Below are 25,054 nucleotides of genomic sequence, written 5' to 3'. Positions count from 1 at the left end.
ACGGCATTACTGGGTTTAAGAACAGAATTACACTAGTATTTCCATGGTTTCTGATATTGGCAACTTTTTAGACAATCAGTAGCTGTTCTGCTTATTAGCGCTAATACTACAGAATTGCCATAGAAATATTCCTGCACTAACTCCATGCTGGGAGTGGGAGAAAAGGTTGTCAACATCCTACTTCAACCTTGTTGTTAGAAAACATTATTAGAGTTGCAAAAACACTAAGTAGTTAAATTTGCTCTTTGTATTTATTTAGTAGTTAAGGGTCTGTAGTCAGAACTGGAACCTCACTGAGATGTTATTTAAGCACATGTTGTTTGGATTTCTTTGCGAGGCTACATTCTACAAAATGGCAAGAGAATACAGCAAATGATAAAGAGATTATGGGCAACAGAGGATAAGAGTTATCGTGTATTTCTGTCTGACCTGATCTTTTCTGTAGAGCATTATACTTTCTTCAGCTTTTGATGTATTTTGTGATTTAAGAGAAAGCATGGGGAGAAAAATCCTTCTGGGTTAAACATCTAGAAACTAATTGTCTACTGTGCACAACCAGACTTAGAACTCAGCTGATCGCTTCCATTTCCATAGATGTCCTATTTCCACACAGCTAGTGAGTAACTTTCAGCAATCCATGATAAATTCCTGCCCCATTGAAATTCAATTCCAAAGTCAACTTAAAGTCATGCTACTAGGTTTGTGGTATAACCAGACAGAAGCTGAAAAATAATGACAAATACATTGAGATTAATCTTAGATTATAATAAAAAGATTAATTCATCATCATGAATTAAAGCAGTGCTTTCAGAAACTGAACAGATGGCTAAAAGAAGACATTGTCATATTGTCTTTTTTCCCATAAAAATACTAGAACCTGTCCTGCCATTAAGACAACAGGACCAAAGCATGAGATATACACAGTTCAGTGTGTAGCTAGTGTACTGACACTTAGATTTCCAGATGGTTTATAATGAAGACATGATGTGTCTTTATTTCTAAATTGTCACTTCAAAGCTATTAAAGCCTTAAATGTCTTTTGAGTAATCAAGAGGAAAGCTGCATAAAGTGAGCTCATTTTTCCCTGTCACCTATTAAAAAATCTACTGTAACAGACTTAAATGTATCTTTGTTAAATTTTATAGCTAAAATTAAAGTGAAATAGGATTAAAGAAATAGAAATATGTCTAATAATATGAAACACATTAAATGTGCTTGCACATAATCAACTAGCTGTTTTATTATAAACCTTTTCTTTGTTATGTCTCAGCAAGGAAGATTGTGGCAGGGCCTTGAACATACCAGAGGGCTCTAATTCCCATGAGAAGCCTGTAACCATCTCTCTCTGAAGCTCCCCTCTGCAATCTTTTCCTCTCATTGAGTGCTTGGCTGCTTTCATTTAAGGTCAGCTCATTTTCTCAAGCAGAGCAGAAAACTCTTGCTGCTCATTGGAGGGTTATCAGCCATTTCTTCTTCCAAATATCTATATTATTAGTGCCTCAAAATTGCATCTTCGTTTTTTAATTAAAAGTAAATTTATATTCCAGCAAGTTCTTTTGTAGGTCTCACAATCAAGTCAACCTAAATGATTCGATCAAGATCTTTCTGAGTAAAGGACTCGTGATAAAGCTTTGCAGTAAGTTCTTAGCCTCTCTGAAACTGAAAGCTGCATTTGACAGGAGAGATCAGGTTTACTTCAATAGTGTTTGCCTGAATAGATTATAATTAGAACACTGATGAACACTAATGTGATCCGTTGCCTTCTGAAAAGCATTTGTGAATCTTGTGTTAAACTATCCAGTTCTCTGGTGTCTGAATTTTTTATATCTTAACTTCTGCGTTACAGCAAAGGTAGACATTTTACTGGCTTTAAGCTTTTTCTGACAACTATAATCTGTGAAACCTTGTAGTACAATGTTGGCAAGTCCATGTCCATGGTTAAAAGTTATTAAAGTTTAATAAGTTAATTAACTTAATAAAATCTTTATTTAGATTTCTGTCGCGCACATACACATAAGCACTCTATATCATCTCATCCATTAATAATAAGTTACAAAAAGCACTCAGGTTAGAGTAATTTCAAGCTTCCTATCCACAAGTTGTTACATTTCATTTAGGGAAAAACACACAAAAAAAAATTCATTTCAGTTTTGAAAAAATCAGTAAATACTAAAAGGTCAAACTCGATCCTGATTAATACATTTGCAAGGCACTTAGCTTTGTTTTGCAGTTCATATCTAAAGTGTTCACACTCTGGCAGGTATGGAAAATATGTTGGTATCTTACTTTATTCTCATATTTTTTAGTGATGATAATGTGCATGGATGTCAGACATACCACAAAGCTGCCATTACCACAACACTGAAGGGATGTGTATAGGGCTGGGAAACACGATTTAGAGTTCTGGCTATGCCATTTGTAATTACTTGGTTTTGGCAAATCCTTGCTCTGTCTAAATTTCTCTGCTCAAAACGTACACAATCAAAGTTGCATTCACCTTTACTGCATGTAAATATTTTACGTAATTCTGACATTATAAAGCACTTTGGGAAGGCAAAGTGCTATTGCAGGCTATAGCAATGCAAGCTGCATCAATCTTTACAATACCACACCTTCAAACATTTTGCTTATTGATGGTTCTGTGATATGGAATGAGTAGAAAAAGCACAGTGGTTTTCCACCTGGTCTGCATGTTTGAAGTATGATGTGTATCTGTAGTGGGTTAACCTTTGCTGACCAGCAGGTGCCCACCCAGCTGCTCTCTTACTCCTCCTCCTCAACAGGATAGGGGGAGAAAATAAGAAGAAAATATCATAGATCAATGTAGAGACATTTAGGTTGGAAAGACCTCTAAGATCATCAAGGCCAATCACTGACCTAGCACTGCCAAGTCTACCACTACGTGTCCCTAAGCACCGTATCTACATGTCTTTGGAATACCTCCAGGGATGGTGACTCAACTACTTCCCTGGGCAGCCTGTTCCAATGCTTCACAACCCTTTCAGTGAAGACATTTTTCCTAATATCCAACCTAAACCTCTCTTGGTGTAACTTTAGGCCATCTCATATACAGAAATAGAGAAGACTCACATAAGGACAGGCTGATGATTTACCAGCTACTGTCATAGCCAAAACAGACTTGATTTGGGGAGCATAAATAACTTATTTCCAATTAGTAACAAAGTAGAACAGTGAGAAATAAATACAAAACTAAAACCACCTTTCCCCCAACCCTACCTTCTTCAAAGGCCCAACTCTACTCCTGATTTTTTCACCTCCACCTCCCAGTGCAGGGGATGGGCAATGGGCATTGCAGTCAGTCCGTAATGCTTTGTGCTGTTCCTTCATCGTCATGCTCATTCCCCTCCTGCAGCATACAGTCCTTCACAAACTGCTCCACTGTTTTTTGTAAACTCTGGATTCAACAAACATTGAGCAATCATCCCTGTTTGCTATCAGACTTGTTTAAATGATAGCTAATTGATAAGAATAAATACTGTCCAGATGTTGAAATGCTTCTTGACTTTTTGTCAAATGTTCTTTACAGGCATAGCTGGTTGCTACCATGTCAATAATGTGGTTTTGGAAAATAATTCACTGCAAAAACACCTCAGTATGACATGATTAAATATTGAATATACCAATATTGGAATCAGTATTATCTAAGATCTTTGATGGTGACAAGGATGGTGACCGTGGGATTGAGTGCATGCACAGCAAATTTGCAGATGACACCAAGCTGTGTGGTGTGGTTGACACACTGGAGGGAAGGGATGGCATCCAGAGAGATCTGAACAGGCCTGAGAGGTGGGCCTGTGCATATCTCGTGAGGTTCAGAAAGGCCAAGTACAAAGGCCCTGCACCTGGGCTGGGGCAATGCCAAACATGAATACAGGCTGATGAATGGATAGAGAGCAGTCTTGAAGAGAAGGGCTTGATGATACTGGTTGATGAGACGCTCAAAGTGAGGTGGCAGTAACCATGTTATGGGCTGCATCAAAAGCAGCCTGGCCTGCAGGGACAGGGAGGTAATTCTCCCCCTCTACTCTGCTTCTTGTGAGACTCCTGCATTCAGCTCTGGGGCCCCCAGCACAAGAAGGACATAGAAATACTAGAACAAGTTGGAGGAGGTTTCACAAAGATGATAAAGGGATTGGAGAATCTCTGCTATGAAGACAGACTGAGGGAGTTTGAGTTGTTCAGCCTGGAGAAGAGAAGACTCCAGGGAGACCTTAGAGTGGCCTTTTAATACCTAAAAGAGGCCTAAATGAAAGATGAGGAATGTAGTGACAGGACAATGCATACTCATTTTGAAGGGAAAGAGGGTAGATTCAGTTCAGTTATAAGAAATTCTTCACTCAGAAGGTGGTGAGGCACTGGAGCAGGCTGCCCAGAGAAGCTGTGGATGCACTGTCCCTGGAGGTGTTCAAGGCCAGGCTGGATGGGGCTTTGGGCAACCTGGTCTGGTGGGAGGTGTCCCTGCCCATGGCAGGGGGTTTTGGAATTAGATGATCCCTTAAAAAAAACAAAAAACTTCTGTGATTCTATGATTAATCTCTCTACTCATAAGTTTCCAAACTCACAAGAGAGTTTTGAGGCTTGATAGTGATGCTTAGTCATCAGCAAACATTGCCTAGCTATAGCTAAAAAAAAAACAACAAAAAAAAACAACGTATTTTGATAAGCCACTTAGAGAGTTAACATGATATCTTCTACAGAGCTAAAGCCTGTGAACAAAAGGCAATAGATTTAGTTTTTGTCATGTCTGAGCACATACCTGCCATTTCACAAATACACCACAGGCCAATGTTCCAGTTATTTGATCTTATTTGCAGCTCCCTGTGGAACTGTAGAATAACCTGAGTCCAGCGTTCTGTATCAGAGTAAAATAAGATGTTTAAGCATACCTTTATGACTTCTTTGAACTGTGGTTTGCATTCTTTCCGGAAAGTATTGGTGCTATGATGAAAGGGCCTGGAGTCTGATTCAGAGATTTTAAGATATCGTCCCTTTCTCTTTTCTTCCTTATATCTAAAGGTGTATTGACAAAATCTAACAATGGGCATTGTATAATCACAAATCTTGCGCCAAATCCTACATATCCTTGAGATTTTTTTTCATTCCGGATACACAAAACTTCCTTTACTACAACTTGTGATTCCTGCTTATTGTCCTTTATTTGCACACCTCTGTGGAAATTTTGGTTCTATATTCCCTAAAATCCCATTCAGCCAGGTGAAGACTTAACCTTCTCATCTCCAGGCCTCTCCTCCTCAAATGCTCCCTTGCCTTAGGCATACAGTGCTTTTCCCTTCTCTTTATTCCAGTTTGTGCTGGGAAGCCCAAAATTGAACAGCGTACTCCAGATGTGACCTTCCAAATGCAAAATAGGGAAATTTCCTTCCCCTGACCTGCTTGGCTGCCCTCTTCAATCATCCCAGACACAGATTTAAGCCCTATATCAGTAGGAAATAAATAACACTATTTGAAGAAAGGAAGAATGTTTTTGGTTTTCAGCTGCTGAGATTTTTTTTTTTTTCTGTTTGCTACTGTGATAAAATTTAACATGTATGCTTCTGCTTTCCTGAAGTCCACGAGATGGTGCTAGAGGATAATGAATTACAGTTTACAGCCCATAGGCATGTTAACAGCTGCTGTATTTAGCACATGAAATTTGGCAGAAAACAATGAAGAAAGGAGCTAATAGAGAATCTGCTCATCTATGGCTGTTCCTAAACGAAAGAATATGAGGATCAGCGTTTAAAAGACAGGAATTTGGCCTGCCTATGATTCCTTCGGTACGACAAATTATGGACGAATAGAAACAAAACCAACTTGACATTTAAAAAAATATCTCTATTAATACACACATTATAGTTCAAAATAAATGCCACATATATCTGAAAACAATATGGAAGATAGAATAGTGTTTTGTCATAATAAGTAGAGAATTCTGGTATATATACCGATATACCTATTGTAATGGTAATGTTATGAGATCATCTTATCTAAGAAAAAGGATGACTTCAGACAGGGAATGACTGGAGGGGTATGAACTTTACATCAGAGAAGAGTTGTGAGAGAATCTTTGTCTATCAGTTTATTGTATTACTAACAGAAAGAGTAGAATTAATAGAAACGTATTATTTAAAAGATTTCATTTAATATAAAATGGGTAATGAATTACAGGTGTTAGCACTATTGTAGCTGCATTCAAGTTAGGTTGTTATATTTTGTTTAAACTCTAAAAGCATTCATTAGACTAACAATTTCTAATTTTGATTTCTAGTTCTTCTGGTTACCCATAACAAAGTTGGTATGTAACAGCGTTAGATGGGCATACACTTCATATCTAGCAAGGTTGGGTATCAGTCTCCTGCTAGAATATAAAACAGTTGTTCCTAAACAGACACTTTAATGCAGTGACTCTTTTACCAGTCTTCAGTCTTTTTTTCACTGTAAATGACCATTCCTTCCTCCAAGGATGACAGAACTCTGCTCTTTGGAAAAAAAAACTACCGAATAGATCCTGGGAAGATATGGTCACTTCTTTTGCGTACATTATTTGGCTAGATTTTCTCAGATTATATAGCATAAGAATCACTTTCTTTAGGGTTAGTGATGCTCTTTTACAAGTTTTATTCTAACAAGTTGCAAATATTGTCAAAATAGTAGAGGTCCATAAGACTACATATGAAGAACACTTGCATTAAATTGTTCCCCATCAAATAGAACGCAGTATTTTATTTAGAGAACAGCTTTTGAAGAGCAGGATATATATATATATATATATATATATATATATATATATATGTTAATATTGTAATATTTATCATATCTGCAAAGCAAAATTTAAGAATATCAGTACTGTTTTGAAAATAAACTACAAAATTATATTTCATATTCAACTGTTAGACACCTTGGATAAATGTTTTTCATACGATAAAGTGTTAAGTGGCTATATTTCAAAAAGACTCACCGGCTTTTGATTCCTATTTATTTTAAAATAAAACTAATATATGCTTTCCACTTCACAAAATAAAAGTGTATCTGCCACTCGTTCAGATTAGTGGGAATTTGAAAATGTCAGTTTACAGATTTTTGTATGTGCAAAAAAAGAGAAGTCCAGAAAAGAGCAGTATCCATAACCTATCAATCTGTTTTTCTGTATGCTTTTATAGGTACAGAGCTGCCTGAATTTATTGTTTTCCGGAAAAAAAAATCATATGACTTTTTTATCACATATCTCAAATCTAAAACTTTACAAAGCTACCACTGCTACTTTCCACAAGGGCTTCAGAATGTTAAAAAGTTCTTACTTTTAAGGTAGATGGTAAAGTACAACAATCTGCATATAACCATAATTTTAGTTAACTCCAAAATAGATTCAATGTTCACTGAGATCAGACTTGCTTTTTTGCTGAAATCAGCAATGATAATGTATTTGCTCAGCATGCTTTGTACATGTTTTATGATGAGTTGTAGTAGTTTTATCAGCGTAACATCTGCAGGTCATGTTCTGCAATTGAGAAATCACAATCATCCATTTACTAATTGCCAACAGTTAGTGTCTCAGCTAGTGAAATTATTGTACCTGATAGACAGTTCAATTGATTCTTATAGTAATTCTTATAGTAATAAATAGTAAAATTTATTCTTAAAGTAATAGATCATACTAAAATAGCTTAGTTTTAGTGTAATGTATGCTGCAGTCAATATCTGGCAGTCAATATCTGTGTGTGTTTTTTTTGTCATTGTTTCCCACCTGCTGACTTCAGTGAACACTTAACAGATTCATAAATCATAAGTATTATCTAAGGAATATTCAAAAGCTCTCTTTTGTTCAATCAGCACTGGAAGCAGCAAAAGGATTTTCACTATTTCACTATGAGTATACGAGTCCAGCACTGAAGTTCTGCACTGCTATTAACAAAAACAAAAACAAAACAAAAAAAAATTGCCTTGCTTTAATGTTTGACTGACATTAGGATTCCTATTTCAGACATTTATTGCCTGTTATAGTTACACAGAACAATTCCTGCAATTGTAGGATTGTGTAGATTGTACACTGTTCCACTGCAACTTCTTGGCATAGGTGCATAGTGCCTATCATTCATACACATATATTCACAGTATGCATCTATCACAGATGCAGTGCATCAAAGAAAAATGCCACCAAATCACAGTGTGACTACATGTACAGCAGTGGAATACCCATTTTTAACACCTAGTAATCCTGTGCATAATTATGTCTTTATTTCCTCTTGTACTTAGGTGTTCTGTGCCTTGCAGAGTACAGTGTATGAACTTTAAGTGTTAACATCTTTCCTTTCACATTGACAGACCCCTTTAGTGCTCCTCCGGTGTCCCTGATGTAAGCACCCAGAGGTTTATTACCATTATTTCATTTAGTCATTCTGAACACAGAATTACTTTCCAGATGTTGTTATGCACTCTGCTTTGCGGCTGAAAACTTGACGGCATTTCCCCCTAGGGCTCAATATGTCAGACAGAATAACTCTCTACCTCTGTCCACAGGCATCTGTTTTGCCCAGTCAGTTTCATCAGTACACCATGACTCTGATGCTCCGTGCTCTCAGACGCTGATATTGCAGGATGGAGTGTGGGCTTACTGTGAGCTGCAGAGGCAGACACATCACCTGCCAAACCATAACCTCTTCCTTTGCTCTCCTTTAGATGAGAGATGCCTTCCTCACTGCCTTCCCACAGTCAGTCAGTCAGTACATGTATGTATGCATTTAATGACTTCCAAGTGTTTTCTTTTCAAGTTCAGGTGAGCTCATAAAAGACGTACACTTTTAAAAAGTAAAACTTTTACAATATAGAAAATTAGCTGCACGTGTATTTCATGCCTGTGGGCTTTGTATTCCATGTGGATGATTCCTTTTTCCCCTGTCTTTGAGATATGCCCTGTGGGTTTTTCCCCTTCGGAGAGAATTCAGCTCCCTAAAACTGTAACTATGCAGGTAAGATATGAAGAGACTAATTAGTATATTTTTCAGACTTTGCCATTCTCTCTTCCTATTGTAAGTACAGAAATATAGTACCCTCATGCAGAAGGATTATTCAAGAAATTATATCCCCTCCCCCCAAAAAAAGAAAAAAAAAAAAAGAGAAAAATAAGGCAAAATGGAAATTAGTTTGTCTCAACCTTTCTTCTTTCCTGTTAAATTATTGTAGGAGCTGTATGGACAGTTCGGCCACTGAAGGGTAGAAGAAATATTTTCTCTATAAGTATGACACTCTGAAGAAAAAATTTTTCTCTCCATTGGGGTCTTTGTGATCTGGCTTGCGTATATCAAGTGAGTCATCATTCACATGCAGAAAGTAATTTGTGTCTTCATAGCACTGGAATTTCACTGACTCTCCTTCACTATGCATGATGAAAAAGTGATTATCTTCGCTCAGCTATGAAAATACACAGAGTAAAGAACATAAGTTATTTTTTAAAGCCTTTAAGTTATGTTAGAAAAATTCATGTTAGAAAAATTCAAATGTTAGAAAAATTCAGGGATATTGCTAGCTTTGTATATTTTGACTGCATTTTCCATTTTTTATGATAAATTTTTGGGAAGACCTAATCATTTTGGGACAGATTCTATGGGGACTGTAAACAAAATAATACCTGCCTTCCTCAGAGGACTGGCTGCTTCCATAGCTGTATTCCTTTGTATTCCTTTGGTTTCCAAAAAGACTAGTACAGTTTCGCTCTGTAATGTACTTGCTACTGGGATAATTTAGGATTTTCATCTGGCTATTTTCTTATCTCAGACCTTCCAGGTCAGCTGCTGCTAGCAACAAAATACCAAGTCACGGTTTCTGTTGCCTATTTTGGAGTGAAATCAGAATACTAGTTACTCTTTTTTAAAAAAAGGCCTAATACATGCAATTTTCTGTGCATCTCAAGTCCACAGTACACCTTCATTTAAGATCCATCTTCGGGGACCCTATGAAGCAGGGGAGGACCCTCTGCTCTGCAGTGAGCCACTGGGGCTGGGTAACCACCGCGTGGTGTACTGTGTGGGCATGTGCTGTGCGAGCAGTTTTCTGCCATTACCAGCACAGTGTTTTAATAAATGGTGGTTGTGAACTGCTACCCTTCTGCTTCAGTTTCCTATCATTATAAGCTGTTACTATAAACCATTATTTGCTGTTACCAGCTGTTAATATTTTATTGTGTTAATAATAGCCTAATTAATAAAGGATCTTTTAGTAAATGTTGATTGTGAGCTGTGTCTCCGTAAGCTTTGGTTACAGAAATGTAAGCTGACAACACTGTATGCAACTCTTTCTGGTGCTGTAACAGCAGGCACCACAGATTCTCATGTTTCTGGTAATTCTACTGGCAGTCTTCCAAAAATAAGCAAAAATGCTAACCTTTGAGACTTATTGTTAAAAGCTAGCTAACAAAATATCACACTGCAACACCACATAGTTTTGTGATTGACCATGAGATGTACTTCCCCATCTCAGTCAACCCCTCCCACACTTTTTTGTTCTGTGGACAATAGAGACTTGATTAATCACACCAGAAATTATTTCTTGTTCACTGCATTCTTTCTAGAAGGTTTATAAGAATCTCACAATTCAGGCTTAACTATGGTTTGGCCTCTTTGTCTAATCAGATGTGAACCAAGTGCAGGCTGCTGATTTCTCCTCACTGAAATGAGTAACGTATTATTTTCTACTTAAAAGCTTCAGCAAGAAGCTATGATGTTCACTGGTTGCCTTGTTAGGTTTGTAGCAAATAGGTTCTCAGAATTAATTTTTAATTTTAATTGTTTAGAAACTACAGTGATGACTAGGTCTTGACAGGAAACACTTACTTTTTTTTTTTTTCTTTCTAACTATGACCCAAAACTGGGATCTATCAAGACTAATTCTTTTCCTATTAACAGCTCTATAGAAAAAAAAAAAAAAAAAAAAAAAGAAAAGAAAAGAAAAGAAAAGAAAAGAAAAGAAAAGAAAAGAAAAGAAAAGAAAAGAAAAGAAAAGAAAAGAAAAGAAAAGAAAAGAAAAGAAAAGAAAAGAAAAGAAAAGAAAAGAAAAGAAAAGAAAAGGCATGTTTCTTATAAAAAGCTTATGATAAAAGTTTTACAAGAATGAAAAATGTCTCTGATACTTTTTATCATACAAGGAGAGGGGCTAGAAGTTGTCCTAAATTTTCTAAGCCTCATTACTTTCTGATTCTAGGTAGAGCCAAATAAATTTCTGAAAAGTACATCAGTAGGAACATAAACTGAAGGACCCAAATGGATTTTCCAGGTTCGTAATGCTGGAGACTGGTTAATTAATTATACAATAAACAAACAAACAAACAAACAAATAAATAAAAGATGTGTAGCTCCTACCTTTGAAAAAACATTTCAGAATGTCTTCAAACAAGAAAATCAGTATAATTTGAAATTACCAGAATTCCTTTCTGACTTTGGAGAAATGTTAGAAATGATAGAAATATTAGGCTATGAATTTTAGGTTTTCAGTATTTCAGATCTGATATTATGAAGTTGTGAAAGCCATCTGATCCCAGATAGTTTTAAATGTACTTATGAAATTGGAAATACTGTATTTTTAATCAGTCTTGAATAGTATGTTGGCTGGAGCATAACCCTAACAAAAACGATTTTCTCAACATTTTCTCAGTTTTTTATTTTCTGTGGGTTATGATACCTGTTTAATATGTACCATATAGCAATTAAAGTAATTTCCTTTCTGGGCTCACAATGTTTTATCATTTCTGTCTAGAGAAGAACTAACAAAATCAAACTTTGGTCACCAAAATATGTGAAGAATCAACCTGGCTACCAGTATTCAACACACAATATATTTCTCCAGAATTATATTGGTTTACTGATACCAAATTCACTCTGAAAGTACTTCTGGGACTACTTACTTTTAAATTCTAATTTCTATAAATGTTTAGTACTCTATACTTTGTGGTTTTATTCATACGGTAAGTTTTTGACTGCTGGATTCACTATTCTTTAAAAACATCATTATTCTTGTAATTTGACTCTTCTAGATTGTGTCTAAGGAGTTGAACCAGATAAAAACTACTTCAGATCTCCCTGCATTTTACAGAAGCACAATAATGCTGGAAACATATCTCTGTCTTTCACGTGGTATTGTAAGCTTAGGTATTTTTCCTGTAGACTGCAGGATCTATTGGTGTACACAAGTCAAGTCAAAAGCAAGGAAAGGTTTTTCTTATTTTTCCTTTTCTGAGGAACGTTCTAAAAATAAGAATGTAAACAACTCATCATGTAACAACAGCAGAACCACATTTAGTTGCACTTTTTGTACAGCTATGTTTGTATATCCTCTCTCTCATAAATTCGTTTCTATTTGGTTGATCATGATTGTATACCTGTTCGAAGTCAGGATCTTCGTGCTTGCATGTTTTCCCGTTGCGTCTTTTCACTGAAGGATAATCTGGCTCTGAACAACATCCTTTTAAGACCTGTATTTACAACCACGCAAATTGGTTATTTTGTCTTCACATTTTGCACTTTTTATCCACCAAATGTAGTACTAATTCCAAAGAAAACTTCCTTTGTTTACAAAGCCCACTAATGATTAAATTGTGTTAGCTGAGACATCCAAATTGTTATGTTTTGCGGTCAGTGATCTCTCCAGATTTTTTATGTATTTTGGAGACAGTAAATGTGTGTCACATCATTTTCAGAAAAGAACTGCTTTTGAAGATACCAAGAAAGATAACCTTGTATAATCCAGCATTTTCAAAATAGGTGATTGGGAAGTAAGATCTGTTATGGCTCAATACTCCATTCTTTCTCTGATTTGGTGGAACCCATTTCAAACAATTAATCTATGAAAAAATTATCTCTGAACCATATAAAACCTTTAAAAAATAGTTGTTCTTCCAAGGGTAGTAATGAAAACTCCAGTGGGATAATGTACTATAAACTTAATTAATATATCTTACAGCACACATTTCCCCAGATAATTTCAGGAAACTGACTTTTTGGAAAGTCCTGAAAAGGAAAATAAATTAAATGTGTGAAAGATTTAATATGAGGAAGCATTTGGTAATGCAAGGCCAAGGTTAGATAAAGTCATTCTTAATCTCAGGATGACTTGTTGAAACAGAGCAGCTTGGACCTTTGGCCTACTTTAAAGGGTGAATTCCAACATAAAGTTCTTCCTCAGACAGATTTTAGTATATGTATTTATATATATATAAATATATGAAGTTATATATTTTATATATATAAAATTCTTATCACCATATGGACAAACACTCTGGAACCACTTTGATGCTCTGATGGCAGGGGTAAGAACAGGAATTGACCAGTTTATACCTCAGCACTTCAGTTTCCAACCAATTTAGAAAAAAAAGGGGGGTGGGGAGGGCACCATATGGAAATCTACCCTTTCCTGCTCTTTCCACTATAAACAAACCTTTGCAAGAATGTAGAAAATGAGAATGTTCTGACAACAGATGCAAATATTTAGAGCAGGTTAGTACATACAGCTGTAATTTCTTTTCATCACAAATATTCTTTCATTATCTTGTAACTCAGATTGAGGAGGAGAAAATAATTCCCCTCTTAAACTCATTTCTTTCCACAGCAGTAGTCAGCTACATAATACAATGATTTTTGCAATAGCTTATTTTAAGTTTCTCCATGGACATCATAGAGGAAGGCAGTCAGAACTTGTGAAATGTGATATGTAATGAAAAATGCATTTGAAAAGGGCTGTTGGGAATTGTTCTCTAGTGGGAAAGAGCACCCACAAGTAACAAATTAAAAAGCTGATTCTTACCTTCAGACAGAGCTGCTTTTTACCCTTGCACAACAGGACAAATTCGTTATGCTTTGATCTCTGTGTGAGGACCACCACAGTTTTAGACCACGTTTTCGCTAGAGGAGAACATTGTAATAAAATTTGTATCACTTTGTAAAATGAAGTGCAGCTAAAAGTATTTTGAAAATAGACAATATTCAGACTCTTTACATTGACAGGCATAGAAGCAAATAGAAGCAAATATACTAACTTGATACAGATCTCTTCTGCAAAGTGTTTAAAGTCTATGGCTTTTTGATGATTTTCTATACAAATCTAAATTTTTCTCTGTATATTTCTGATTATATATGGAATATCAGATATACATGAATACATACGAGTAATGAAGGCATATATGTATTAGTGCTTAGACATATGTGTAACACACATGTTATTATAATATAGGAAATACAGGGTTTTTTCTATTTTATGTCCTGTGTGCTCTGTAGGTCAAAATCTTTCCACTGTCAATGGGTGCAATGGATTTAATCCCTTTGGATATAATGTTGTTTTTTCATCTAGAGGAAATAACAGTATATAACACAGTATAATGCTCAGCCTGATAAACTGAAAATAAACGTTTTGGTACTTCAAAGCCTCAGACCAATGTAAGCAAAAAATAATTAAAGTTACCTTTTGTCAATTAGCATGAACATCACCTAGAAGAGCCATTGGCATTAATAACTATGCAGTGATGTTATATCTGACTGCCTTGCAGATTTATTTCAAACAGTATCAGCTGTGCTCTTGAAAGTATTTCAAGGGTACAGGTTAAGACAAACAAACAAAAAAGTAGCAGTTGATCTATATGCCCACCAATGCAACAACTGAAGATAAATTTAACAGAGATTAGGTAACTGTTAATTGAATGTTGCAGTTGAAGATATTTTTTTTTCTTGTTACCAAGGGTATCTTTCAGCCTTTGAAGTACCTTATGAATAAGCAGAATTTACTCATTCCATCTGACTGTTTTCATGTCCCTCGATCCTGTCCCTCATTTTAGTTACCCTAACTTATTCTACCTATAGTGCTTTTGTGGAAATTTTTCTAACAAATTTTGTCTGAGCCAGCTACAGCAAGAAAACAGCATAACAAACCTTGTTAAAATCCAGCATAGTGTGCTTTACTGTTTGCATATTTATTAATGCATCAGATAAATGTGGTAGAATGCAGGAGGTTTACAAGTCTTCATTTTACTTGTGTTACCAGTTCATATTGTCTCAGCTGCAATTGTCCAGCTTCAGCTGTAGCATGTAAGTAGCACATCAGTGGCAAGAGATATTTCATATCTAAGTCATAACAGTGTGCTGACTTAGGGGACTCAAACTTTCCAAATCACCTCTGAAAAAAGTGGCAAATGATCTGTCAGGCATGCAATTGCTGGTAACGAAAGTAAGGAACCGTTCCATGATTTCATAAATGTTCTTTCCACTCTTTGATAGCCTTTGGATGAATTACCTAACCTCTTGGTTTCTAAAACCAGAGTTTCAGGGACCTTTTTCATGCAAAATGAAATGCAAATGAAATGCTTTGAAATTAATGAAATACAAGATGCCACTTCTTGTTTGGGCTGTCCCTGAAATGCAAAGTGTTGCGGTTCAGGCAAATATTGAATGATCAATATTTTATACTCTTCCCTATAAATCCCCTTTTGACTATTGTTCAAGTTGCAATCCTGGACCTTGCAGCAGCCCTTTCTGGTTGAAACTGGACTATATTTGTCTTTTACTGGAATATCTTGAACCAACATATCTTTGATTGTTCTCACTCATTTCTTATGCTTACAATTATGAAAGTTCCCAAAAAGCATCTCCTCTTTCTTCACATCCTTTCTTTTTATTTTCTCTCTCCTGTTAAAACAGGTCTTTTCTAACTAAGAGCCAAATGCCAGCAATATAGCACATGTGCTTTTCTTCCAAAAAATATTGGTTCCAGCTTGTATAAACTCTACTTCCTCATATACATTTTTTCTCAGTCCAAGACCTTACTCATAACTTGCTAAGGCATGTTGTGTGGCTTTTAAGATCTCTTTCTGTGGAACACAGAAATTCACAGACCTTTCATTCTTAGCAGCCTGTCTAAATTGTCCATTTTCTAGCAACCTGACCTAAATGAATATTCGGCATTAGATATCACTTCTAATATGATATATATGAAACATTACTAACTTCTTTTCCTACCTTCAAACATCCCTTCAAAACCAGACACTAACAAAGAGAATGATACATTTTGCTCCCACATGAGTCATGCAAGTCTTACCCCTAACTGCTGGTTCATTGCTTGTGAATATGCTTAACCATGCGATATCTAAAACAGAAGACATTTAACAAAGATTTGGAATTAGACAGTAACATTCTTCAAATTAAAAAAAACTTCATGAACAATTTATTGAATTGCTTTAAAGTATCATCTGGCAAAGAATGTGTAATAGCAACTGGCATCAGACTTCATTTTTTTTGCAGGTCTCTGAATTCATGTGATCCTACTAAGACTGTATGGTTAAACTTGTATGTATACATAACCTGAGGGCTGAATTCTTAGTCTAATAAATGTATTGTTTGATTAATTATCTTTTAAAAAAGAAAATTCACCTGCCAAAATAGAGATGAGTAAGGAAATGTAAGATATTAAATGCTATCAAAGAGAAGCCCCAAAATTGTTTGGTAACAGATGTGAGGACCCTGATGCAAAATAAATCAGACTGGAAAGTAACAGGTAGCCACAGCATGGATGTTCTGGCTTTTCTCACATCAGCCTAAGTTAAGTAGTCAGCTGTGTTGAAAGCATTACTCACTTCAGCTCAAAGCCACAAACACGCAGATTAAAGTTGGCTCCTAATAGGATGCCGTCTTAACTGAATCATCATGAAATCATGAATGTATGTTTGTGTGTGGTACTTGTGTTTATGACATAGCATTTTTTTTTTTTTTTTTACAAATTGCTTCTGCTAAGCAAAACCAATAGAGATTTTGCTTCTGATCACACATCGGAAGTGCTAATTGTCTGGGTTACTTTAAAACTCAATGAAGTTATTATACATGTAAGAGTCACTTCAAAAGGTATCACTTAAATATTTTAGTTATCAGTGTAGCTGTCATTATTCACAATTTAATAGAATAAATTTTTTTTAATCTAATTTACAAATATATCAACCAAGACTTTCTATGTCTGAAGCATACATATTAAACTTCTAACTCCTGTAAAAAATGAGTTTCTGTAAGAAAGCTTCAGTAATTTAATAGTTATCCTACAAATTTCTTCTTTTTCCAGTATTTTGGTTAGAAGTATTTTGTTTTTCTCCCTTCTACCATGTCTTTGGAAAATATATAGCTCTAGGATAACTGCAATTGTTATTTGCCTCTTATTCACCAAAAGAATACCCTCTAATGACTACTTCTGTTATACTAGTTGTGACTAGTATAATTGGGGAGTCACTAACTTCTCTAATACTTCTCTAATTGGGGAGTCAATTAGAGAAACCCCGCTTTAAATAAGAGAAGAGTTACATGAAAAAATAGAACAATTCTACAAATTCCTGAATTGTATCTATTTTTCTTCATTTTTCCTAGTGTCTGATAGTTATCTTCACAAGGTGCTGCACCTGGGTTAGGGCAAGACCAGACATAAGTCCAGACTGGGAGAAGAACTCACTGAGAGCAGCTCTGCAGAGAAGGACTTGGGGGTTCTGGTGGACCAAAAGCTTAATATGAGCCAGCAGCGTGTGCTTGCAGCCCAGAAGGCCAACTGCATCCTGGGCTGCATCAACAGAGGGTTGGCCAGCAGGCAGAGGGAGGGGATTGTGCCCCTCTGCTCTGCCCTTGTGAGGCCTCACCTGGAGTGCTGCATTCAGGTCTGAGGCCCCCAGCACAAAAAGGATGTGGGGCTGTTATAAGTAGGGCCATGAAGGGGCTGGAGCACCTCTCCTAATGAAGAGAGGCTGAGAGATCTGGGGATGTTCAGGTTGGAGAAGAGAACTCTCCAGGGAGACTTCAGCCTTCCAGTACCTGAAGGGGGCTTAAGAAAAGATGGAGAGTGACTTTTTACATGATCATATAGTAATAGGACAAGGGGAAATGTTTTTAAACTAAAAGAGGGTAGATATTAGGAATAAATTATTTATTCAGAGGGTAGTGAGAGACTGGAGCAGGTTGCCCAGAGAAGCTGTGTTCAAGACCAAGCTGGATGAAGCCCTGGGCAACCTGATCTAGAGGGTGGCATCCCTGCCATGGCAATGGGTTTGGAACAAGGTGATCTTGAAGGTCCCTTCTTATCCAAACCATTGCATGATTCTTTCCCTCCATTAACAGGCAAATGTATAGACTTCCCATTAACTCTAATTGGAGTGAACAAATAATCATATTTTTTTTAAGTATAGTATGTACCTACTGTAAAGCAGAATACAAGTCTTCTTATATCACTATCAATATTCAGAAATACGCAATAAAATGTTATCTCTACTGGCTGATGGACAGAAAACATAATAGTGCATTCAACATGTTTTATGGTATTATACATACATTTGGTGAGGCTTGGTATAAAAAGCACACTACCTTCATGGGACTGTGAATCTTTGGTTGATATTTCATGATGACCATCTTCATCTAAGTCAAAATGCACTGTTTTTGAATCTTCAGTCAGTAAATAGCACTTTACTGTTTTTCGCAGACTAAACACTGGCAACAGAAAAATGGGAAAATTCCATAATAAAAATAAATAATGTGTATTTTTATACCAATCTTTGCTTGTTTATTACTACGGAAAGTAGATTTACCTTAGAACAGTATAAGCAACATATAATAGAAATTATACAGTGGGCTTAAGCTGCTGTTTTGGAAGCTTGGTGGTGGTGTCAAGAAGGAAAGCAAAGATTTCTTTGCTTGGAAGGTTACCTCAGTGAGAAGATGAGCTTTATTCTGAGCCTTCTGCAGAGTTAGCATGTGCAAAAACTTGATCTTGTAAAAGTGGCTTCCAGCTCAAGAGGTGCGTGTAAGCCTGAAGGATGGGGTACAAATAGGGGTTGTGGACAACCTGCAGATAGCTGTGTTGGAAGAAACTAATGGGGAAAGGAGGAATTTGGACAAAATAATTTTTTTTTTTAAAAAAAGAAGGGACCTGAATTTGCAATTGATTGGTGGAGAGAGGCAGAAACAGAGCAATGCTCTGTACAAAAGCCTGCACAGAGAGAGAGCAGCAAAGAGAACATAGCTGAGCCGTAAGTTTTTGAAATAGGAGAAAGTTCTGCAGCATGCTGTTTCTAGATTAATTTCCTTCCTTTCATAGATAAGTACCTGCCTGTCTCCCAGTTTTCCACTTTGAAAATTGTATCTGCATACAAACAAGAGTTTTAGGGTCCATCTGTTTACCTAAAATAGCAGCCTTTGGGGCGATACCTGGCATTCTTGCTGGAAAACAACAAACCAACCCTCCCCCCCCAAAAAAAAACCACCACAACAACAACAAAAGAAATTAAATCAAACAAAAAACTAAACTAAAATAAATAAATAAATAAAATATATTTGTAGGTAAAAGGTGTAAAAGGTGTCAGTAGGGAACTTCAGCCAACTGAATGTCCAACACCTCTAGAGGATCACTATAAAGCATAATTTGGATTATGCTAGACTGAGCATTGTTTTCCTGGAATATGTTTTCTACTTACAAATTCATTACAGAATTCAAGACATTTCTGGAACAACACAGACCTCTAGGGTAAACAACTGCTGTAAGACAAATAGTCCTTTCTTGGCCAGAAAACTTAGGCAAATCAACAGGATACTCAAATGCACTTGCAATGAGATAATACTCTGGAAAATTTTTGGCCTCACTGAAAGCTTTTATTACTCCCTTTATATTTATATAGACCTTCTGAAAAATCTGTTTCAGCAGATATTTTGAAAAATAGAGCTGTTTTGGGGAAGCTTACTTTCTGCCCTGATTAGGCTGAGCAGAAACTCTGCAAGTTCAGTGAACAAAAAAAGATAAAGGAAACATCCTTGACACACCCTGACCCAAGTCCCTCATTCCAGCACTGGCAGGTCTGACACATCCTGTGTTGGACCTTTGGCATACACATGATTGGCCCATTCATGGGCAAAGGCCTTCTCTGCACAGGTCTGGCAACTTGGGCTAGCAGACCTCCAGAAAAAGGATGGCTTTTTGTAAGAAGCAAAAGGACAGCTACTATCATAAGTAATAGAGCAAAACTTTAAAAACAAAACCAAAAACATTATGATATATCACAACAATTATATTGTAAGTATTATGGTATATTATAAGAACTAGTACAGTACAGAAAATTAAATGGTTGTTAGGCCTGCTATGACATTCACTGTCTTCCAGGGATGCATACATGTTCATTAGAAATTACCAGTCTGCATTTGGTCATATGAAAATTTTAATGTTATTCCTTTGGGAAGCCTTTTTTTTGCAGGTTGTTTTAAGCCAGATTTTTTATTTTTTTTTATATATATTTTTTTTATTTCCTTCCGGTATTTTTACTCTTGAGCTTATTACATATTAGCTGTTCCAGATACTTGATTTAGTTGAACTCTGCCTTGGGTTGGCACCATTACCTTCCCAAGATTACAACCACACTTTTCAACCACAGGAAGGAGTTACCTGATGTTCCAGAAGCTGGTGCTCTATTGCACTGCGGAGGTTTCCTTCTAGCCAGTTGTCTTGCAGAGACAGGCACTTCGTATGGCTTTTGGCGGCCTGAGCGGAGCTTCATTGTTGAAGTCCTTGAGAAACCCTGATAACCTGAATTGCCTCACCTTCCCAGCCCTAAAGCAGAAAATAGAATTAGTCACAAAACTTCATAATTTGGTTGAGAAAGAAGTTTACAAAGTGTATCGTTTCAATATGGGACATTCAACAGAAGTAAGGTAAACTCAATAAATGTGTGATTGTGTGCATGACTCAAGCCTGTGTCTTGAAAGGCAAAAATGGTGTATTTCCAATGATGGCAATTCATGTGATCTACCTAATCTTAGGCTAAGATTCATGCATAAAGTTTTGTTAAAGGAGCACATTGTAAAAGACTTCCTCTTAAATAAAATGTAAGGAGTTGGACCCAACAATCCTTATGGGTCCCTTCCAACTCAGGATATTCTATGGTTCTATGATTCTATAACTAGTTTAGGTGATTACTTTTTTTTGTTATTATTTATTTATTTACACTTTTCAGTCATAGGAATCTAGCCATACTTTACTAGCTGTATTGAAAAATCATATTCTTTTTCTCCCTCAGAAGTCCTTCAGTCAACAATCATTTTTAGAGCATTCATAAATGATAGAATATGATGCTAACTTCAACATAGTGTAACCCAGCTTTCAGTAAAGACATGCAGATGCAACCATACTGTAATCTTAAAATGAGATTCAGGAATGAGGACTGGAGTTTGCAGATTTGAGGTGTGTATTAGAAGTATTCATTCATTAATGACACAGGTGACTAGAAAAAATCAATCCCCAACCAATCATATTTTCAGACTACAAATGTCTCATTTACAATTTGATCATTTGACTTCAGTGTGTTCTTCATTTTTCAAATGATGCTGTGTTTGTGACTATATTTACGAAATTCAGAGAACCATAGAATCATTACTTTTAGAAAAGACCTCCAAGTCTCAGGCCCAAACATCGCCTTACCACCAATGTCACCCACTGAACCATGTCCCTAAGCACCATGTCCAACCTTTCCTTACACACCCCCAGGGGTGGGAACTCCCTGGGCAACCCATTCCAATGCCTGACCACTATTTATGAGAAGAATTAATGCTCTTTAGTTTATGAAGACTAGATGAGGAACAGGATTTAAGAATTACCTAGGCTAGATATCCCAAAGAAAGGTTGCTGTCTAAGAATGGGAGCTACATTGACTGATGAACCACCTGGCCATCTAATAAGATATACCGCGGACACAGCTTAAATCACTGCATGTTGGAAAAGTTGAGGACCAAACTTTGGTTTGAAAAAAGGGAAACTGGGTTTCCTTCATCTAAGTATTCTCCTAAAGTCAACTGTTTTTAACCAAGTGTAGATCAAAGAAGACACCTGTCCTAAATTTTTTCCAGTACCATGGGTGAAAGAACTAAGTGAAGACAATTATAATATTGGCCCTATTCAGCTTTGCACGGAGTAACTGAATATCAGCTAGGTCAGAGAGGTCATGGCTCTTGTATGTGTAATAATTTATGAATGAATTTGGGAAGGGTGGTTCTGTCTTCTAGCTCGATTCAGTTCTCTAAAGCAGAATTTCACATTAAATATTTATCTGAAATGATAGAAATGAAGGATTTTTTTCACTCGCAATTCTCCTGTTACTAATTATGAAGGCTAACTAAGGCTCTTCTTTTGCTCTTTGACTCAGATAAAATTGAACATTGAATTAGGCTATTGGAAAGTGAAACATCTTTATTAAAAAGAATTAACTTTTTCTAACCTACTAAAGTTGTTTCATTTTTCAAATGCCTGAGAACTTGTAGTTAGAAGGTAGAAAGTAAAGGGTAGGGTCTTCATCTTGCTGACACTGCTTTGTCATTGAAGCAGGCTAACCAAAAGAGAAAAGACTGTGATTTTCTCCGAAGACCTAACCGGGACCTGACCTCTGCAAACTTTTACCCTGATCAGGCTCTACAGAGTATGTGGGCAATAATACTAGCTTTTGGATCTTGTTAGTGTGCTAGGTGTTCAGCATTAACAAAGTATCGAGACTTAGACCTGGGGATGCTCAAAAACAGGCATTTAATCCCTTTTTAAACATTTCTAATGAAAATATAAGTACAACTCTAATTTGGCTGCAGTTGATCAGAAGTTCAGAAGATCCGAATTCCTGATTTTTGTATCTAGTGAAGCAGTCAGGGAATTGTCTTCTCCTGGTTCTGCTCTTTGTATACCACAGTTACTAATGCTAACTTATGTTCACTTAGTCCTAAATTTATTTACAAACAATATGAAGTGAAATTTATTTTTATAGAGAACCAATATGCTATCATGCCACCAAGATTCAGAGTCCTGCATCTGTGTATTTTATACCCACCATCTCTATAAGAAAAGAAAGATATTACAAGCTAGGACAGTGAGGAGGGCAGGGCTGTTCCAAGGAATTTTCAAAAGCATTTCTAATAAGTGCACAAATTCTTACAACACTATCTTAGAAAAGTTTTGAACTTAGAAATATTTTTTCTAAGTTCTGAAGAACTGTACATAAGTTCAGTTATTTTGGGCTATTCTAACCAGTAGACACATCTAAAATGGAGAAAACATAAATGCTTATGTTAGACCTTCACATTTGTTATCTCTCTAGAAAAAATGCAGCTCCCTACAATAAATTAAGAACACACATTCCCAAGCTTCCTTAGTTTGAATTTCCTCACGTGATGCCTAAGATTGTGTGCAATATAAACCCTCCCATTCTGATACCTTTCCTTTCCCACGATGTTCTTACATACACGTCACCTGCTCCTGCTTTTTACATTTTTACTCACAGTTGTTACTGTTGTGTGTTTATCCCTGTGTCTATTTCTTTGTTTCAATGTCTTTTCATGCTCATTTCTTCAGCTCATTTCTTTTCTTCTTCTGTAAGGTGCATGCAGCTCTAAGAATGCTAGAAAGAACAACATAGTGTTCTTGGCTGCAGACCCGGTTAACCACTGTTTGTTTTGGACATTTCAGTTTCTTTCATTTTGTTTCACATCTATGCTAAGTGCAAGGGTAGTGGAAAAGTTGAGCTCTGGCTCTTTACACTGCTAAAATCAGATATACTTGAGTACACTGCTGGTCTGTTGTAACAAGATCACCCTGAAAGCAAGGTCTGAGAATTTTTCCAGTTCCATAGACCATATCAATTTATTTACATGAAAGCAGCAGAGAAAAACTGTTTCATATATATATATGCATATGCATTATATATATATATATATGTGCATATATATATAATCTGTATAACTTTTCTTGTTCTCTTAGTGTTCTCTTTTGTTCTTAGCCATTATTCACTCTTCCAGCTGTCCCAGACACATCCCAGTATATATAAACAGGACTTTAAAAATGTGGAGATCATTCACACAGCAGTATGATCCACATATTATCCCATTCTGTATTGGTACATTCACAGCAAGCTATCCCTAAAAGATCAGATCTGTCTTTATTGAGTGTACTGGGTTGCAGCTGACAGTCCTGCTTCCAAACAATATATGTAACTCCTCAAAAAGTCTTACAAGTTCACAGTAGATTAAAAGGAACTTCTGCCATCCCATATAGCTAATAAATAACAGGGTCATCATTTCTTTCAAATCAGCCAGCCTTAAAATATCTATAGACTAAGCTAGATATAGGAATATATGAAATAAGATGTAAACTAGACTAAAGGAAGAGCCCTCAGAAGAAAAATTTAAAGTCAACTGAAAAAAAAAAACAAAAACATTCTATTTGCTAGACTAAAAAAAGCAGTGTGACAAAAAAAAACCTTAATTTGAAGCATTGGAACCCATTTAAAAATCTGCTGCAGTCTTCCACTCTTGCTTACCTTATTGTGCCTGCTACTGTCTCTACTTCCACCCAGCTGAATGCTAGAAGCAGCTCTGCTACAGCCAATTTATTGCCTGAACACATGGCAGGAAGCCAAACCTTGTGATAAAAGAGAAGTCTGACGTAGACCCAATCTTTTACATCTTTACATCCACTCAATTAAATCAATATTTTTTTTCTGTCCTTCTCTGGTGAGGTAATTCTAGGACTCTGGAAAATAGCAAAAACAAATTTTTAAACTTTTATTTCTTTAAGGAGCTGTAGAAGCTGTCTTTGCTGGAACTTCGTGCAATTTTTTAGCCAGTATTTCTGCATAGTGCTTGAATATCTCCATAAACACTATTCAGATGTTCTATGTCACTTGTGTTGTTACTATCTACTGTTCCTTCAAGGGCTGACTGAAGGGCAGATGGTGGGTTTCTGGCAATATCGACATATTAAAAGTAGGAGTGAAGCCTCAGTTTCAAGGAGCTTAAAACAAGTTAGCTGCCTAAATATTTTACCAGCTATTCAAAGGGTTTTGTAGTTCATTGTGCCAACTGCAATAATTGGACTGCTTCCAACATAGAAGTGAACTTGTTTAAAGCGGATGTGCTGTGTTTATTTGCCCATAAAACCCAGATATTTTTTTTTGTCATAAAAGAATTAGCTCTATCAATTATCACATCAGTTACGTGCAGTAAATTTATCTTTCTACATT

At 36.2% G+C, this 25,054-nt stretch overlaps 1 protein-coding gene across 3 annotated transcripts; it reads right to left on the bottom strand.

Moving 5' to 3' along the window:
* Window positions 1-6,085: 6,085 nt before the first annotated feature.
* Window positions 6,086-24,505, bottom strand: LOC101797220 (uncharacterized). 3 transcript variants are annotated; one of them, XM_027446566.3, is made up of 7 exons: window positions 24,353-24,505; window positions 20,446-20,610; window positions 18,381-18,503; window positions 16,090-16,137; window positions 13,810-13,907; window positions 12,389-12,481; window positions 6,086-9,429 (listed from the first exon to the last, which is right to left on the bottom strand). In XM_027446566.3, exons 2-7 carry the CDS (start codon window positions 20,555-20,557, stop codon window positions 9,250-9,252), a joined length of 654 nt encoding a protein of 217 aa, XP_027302367.1. In that variant the 5' UTR covers window positions 20,558-20,610; window positions 24,353-24,505; the 3' UTR covers window positions 6,086-9,249. The 3 variants fall into 3 exon arrangements, with proteins under 3 accessions (XP_027302367.1, XP_038026930.1, XP_038026931.1); XM_038171002.2 differs by lacking the exon at window positions 24,353-24,505 and adding an exon at window positions 23,316-23,442; XM_038171003.2 differs by lacking the exon at window positions 16,090-16,137.
* Between the last annotated feature and the right edge of the window lie 549 nt (window positions 24,506-25,054).

The sequence above is a fragment of the Anas platyrhynchos genome, chromosome Z (genome assembly GCF_047663525.1).
Source record: "Anas platyrhynchos isolate ZD024472 breed Pekin duck chromosome Z, IASCAAS_PekinDuck_T2T, whole genome shotgun sequence".
NCBI lineage: Eukaryota > Metazoa > Chordata > Aves > Anseriformes > Anatidae > Anas > Anas platyrhynchos.
Note: the sequence above shows the minus strand (reverse complement) of the source record. Positions and strands in the feature narration are given on the sequence as shown.

Excerpts from the sequence above, each read along its gene's own strand:
- LOC101797220 (XM_027446566.3), bottom strand. The coding sequence starts at position 20,557 with ATGAAGCTCCGCTCAGGCCGCCAAAAGCCATACGAAGTGCCTGTCTCT. Across the intron at positions 16,138-18,380 it reads AGATTCACAGTCCCATGAAG|ATATCGCATGGTTAAGCATA; the intron begins GTAGTGTGCTTT and ends CTTCTGTTTTAG. Across the intron at positions 12,482-13,809 it reads AAAAGCAGCTCTGTCTGAAG|GTCTTAAAAGGATGTTGTTC; the intron begins GTAAGAATCAGC and ends TTGTAAATACAG.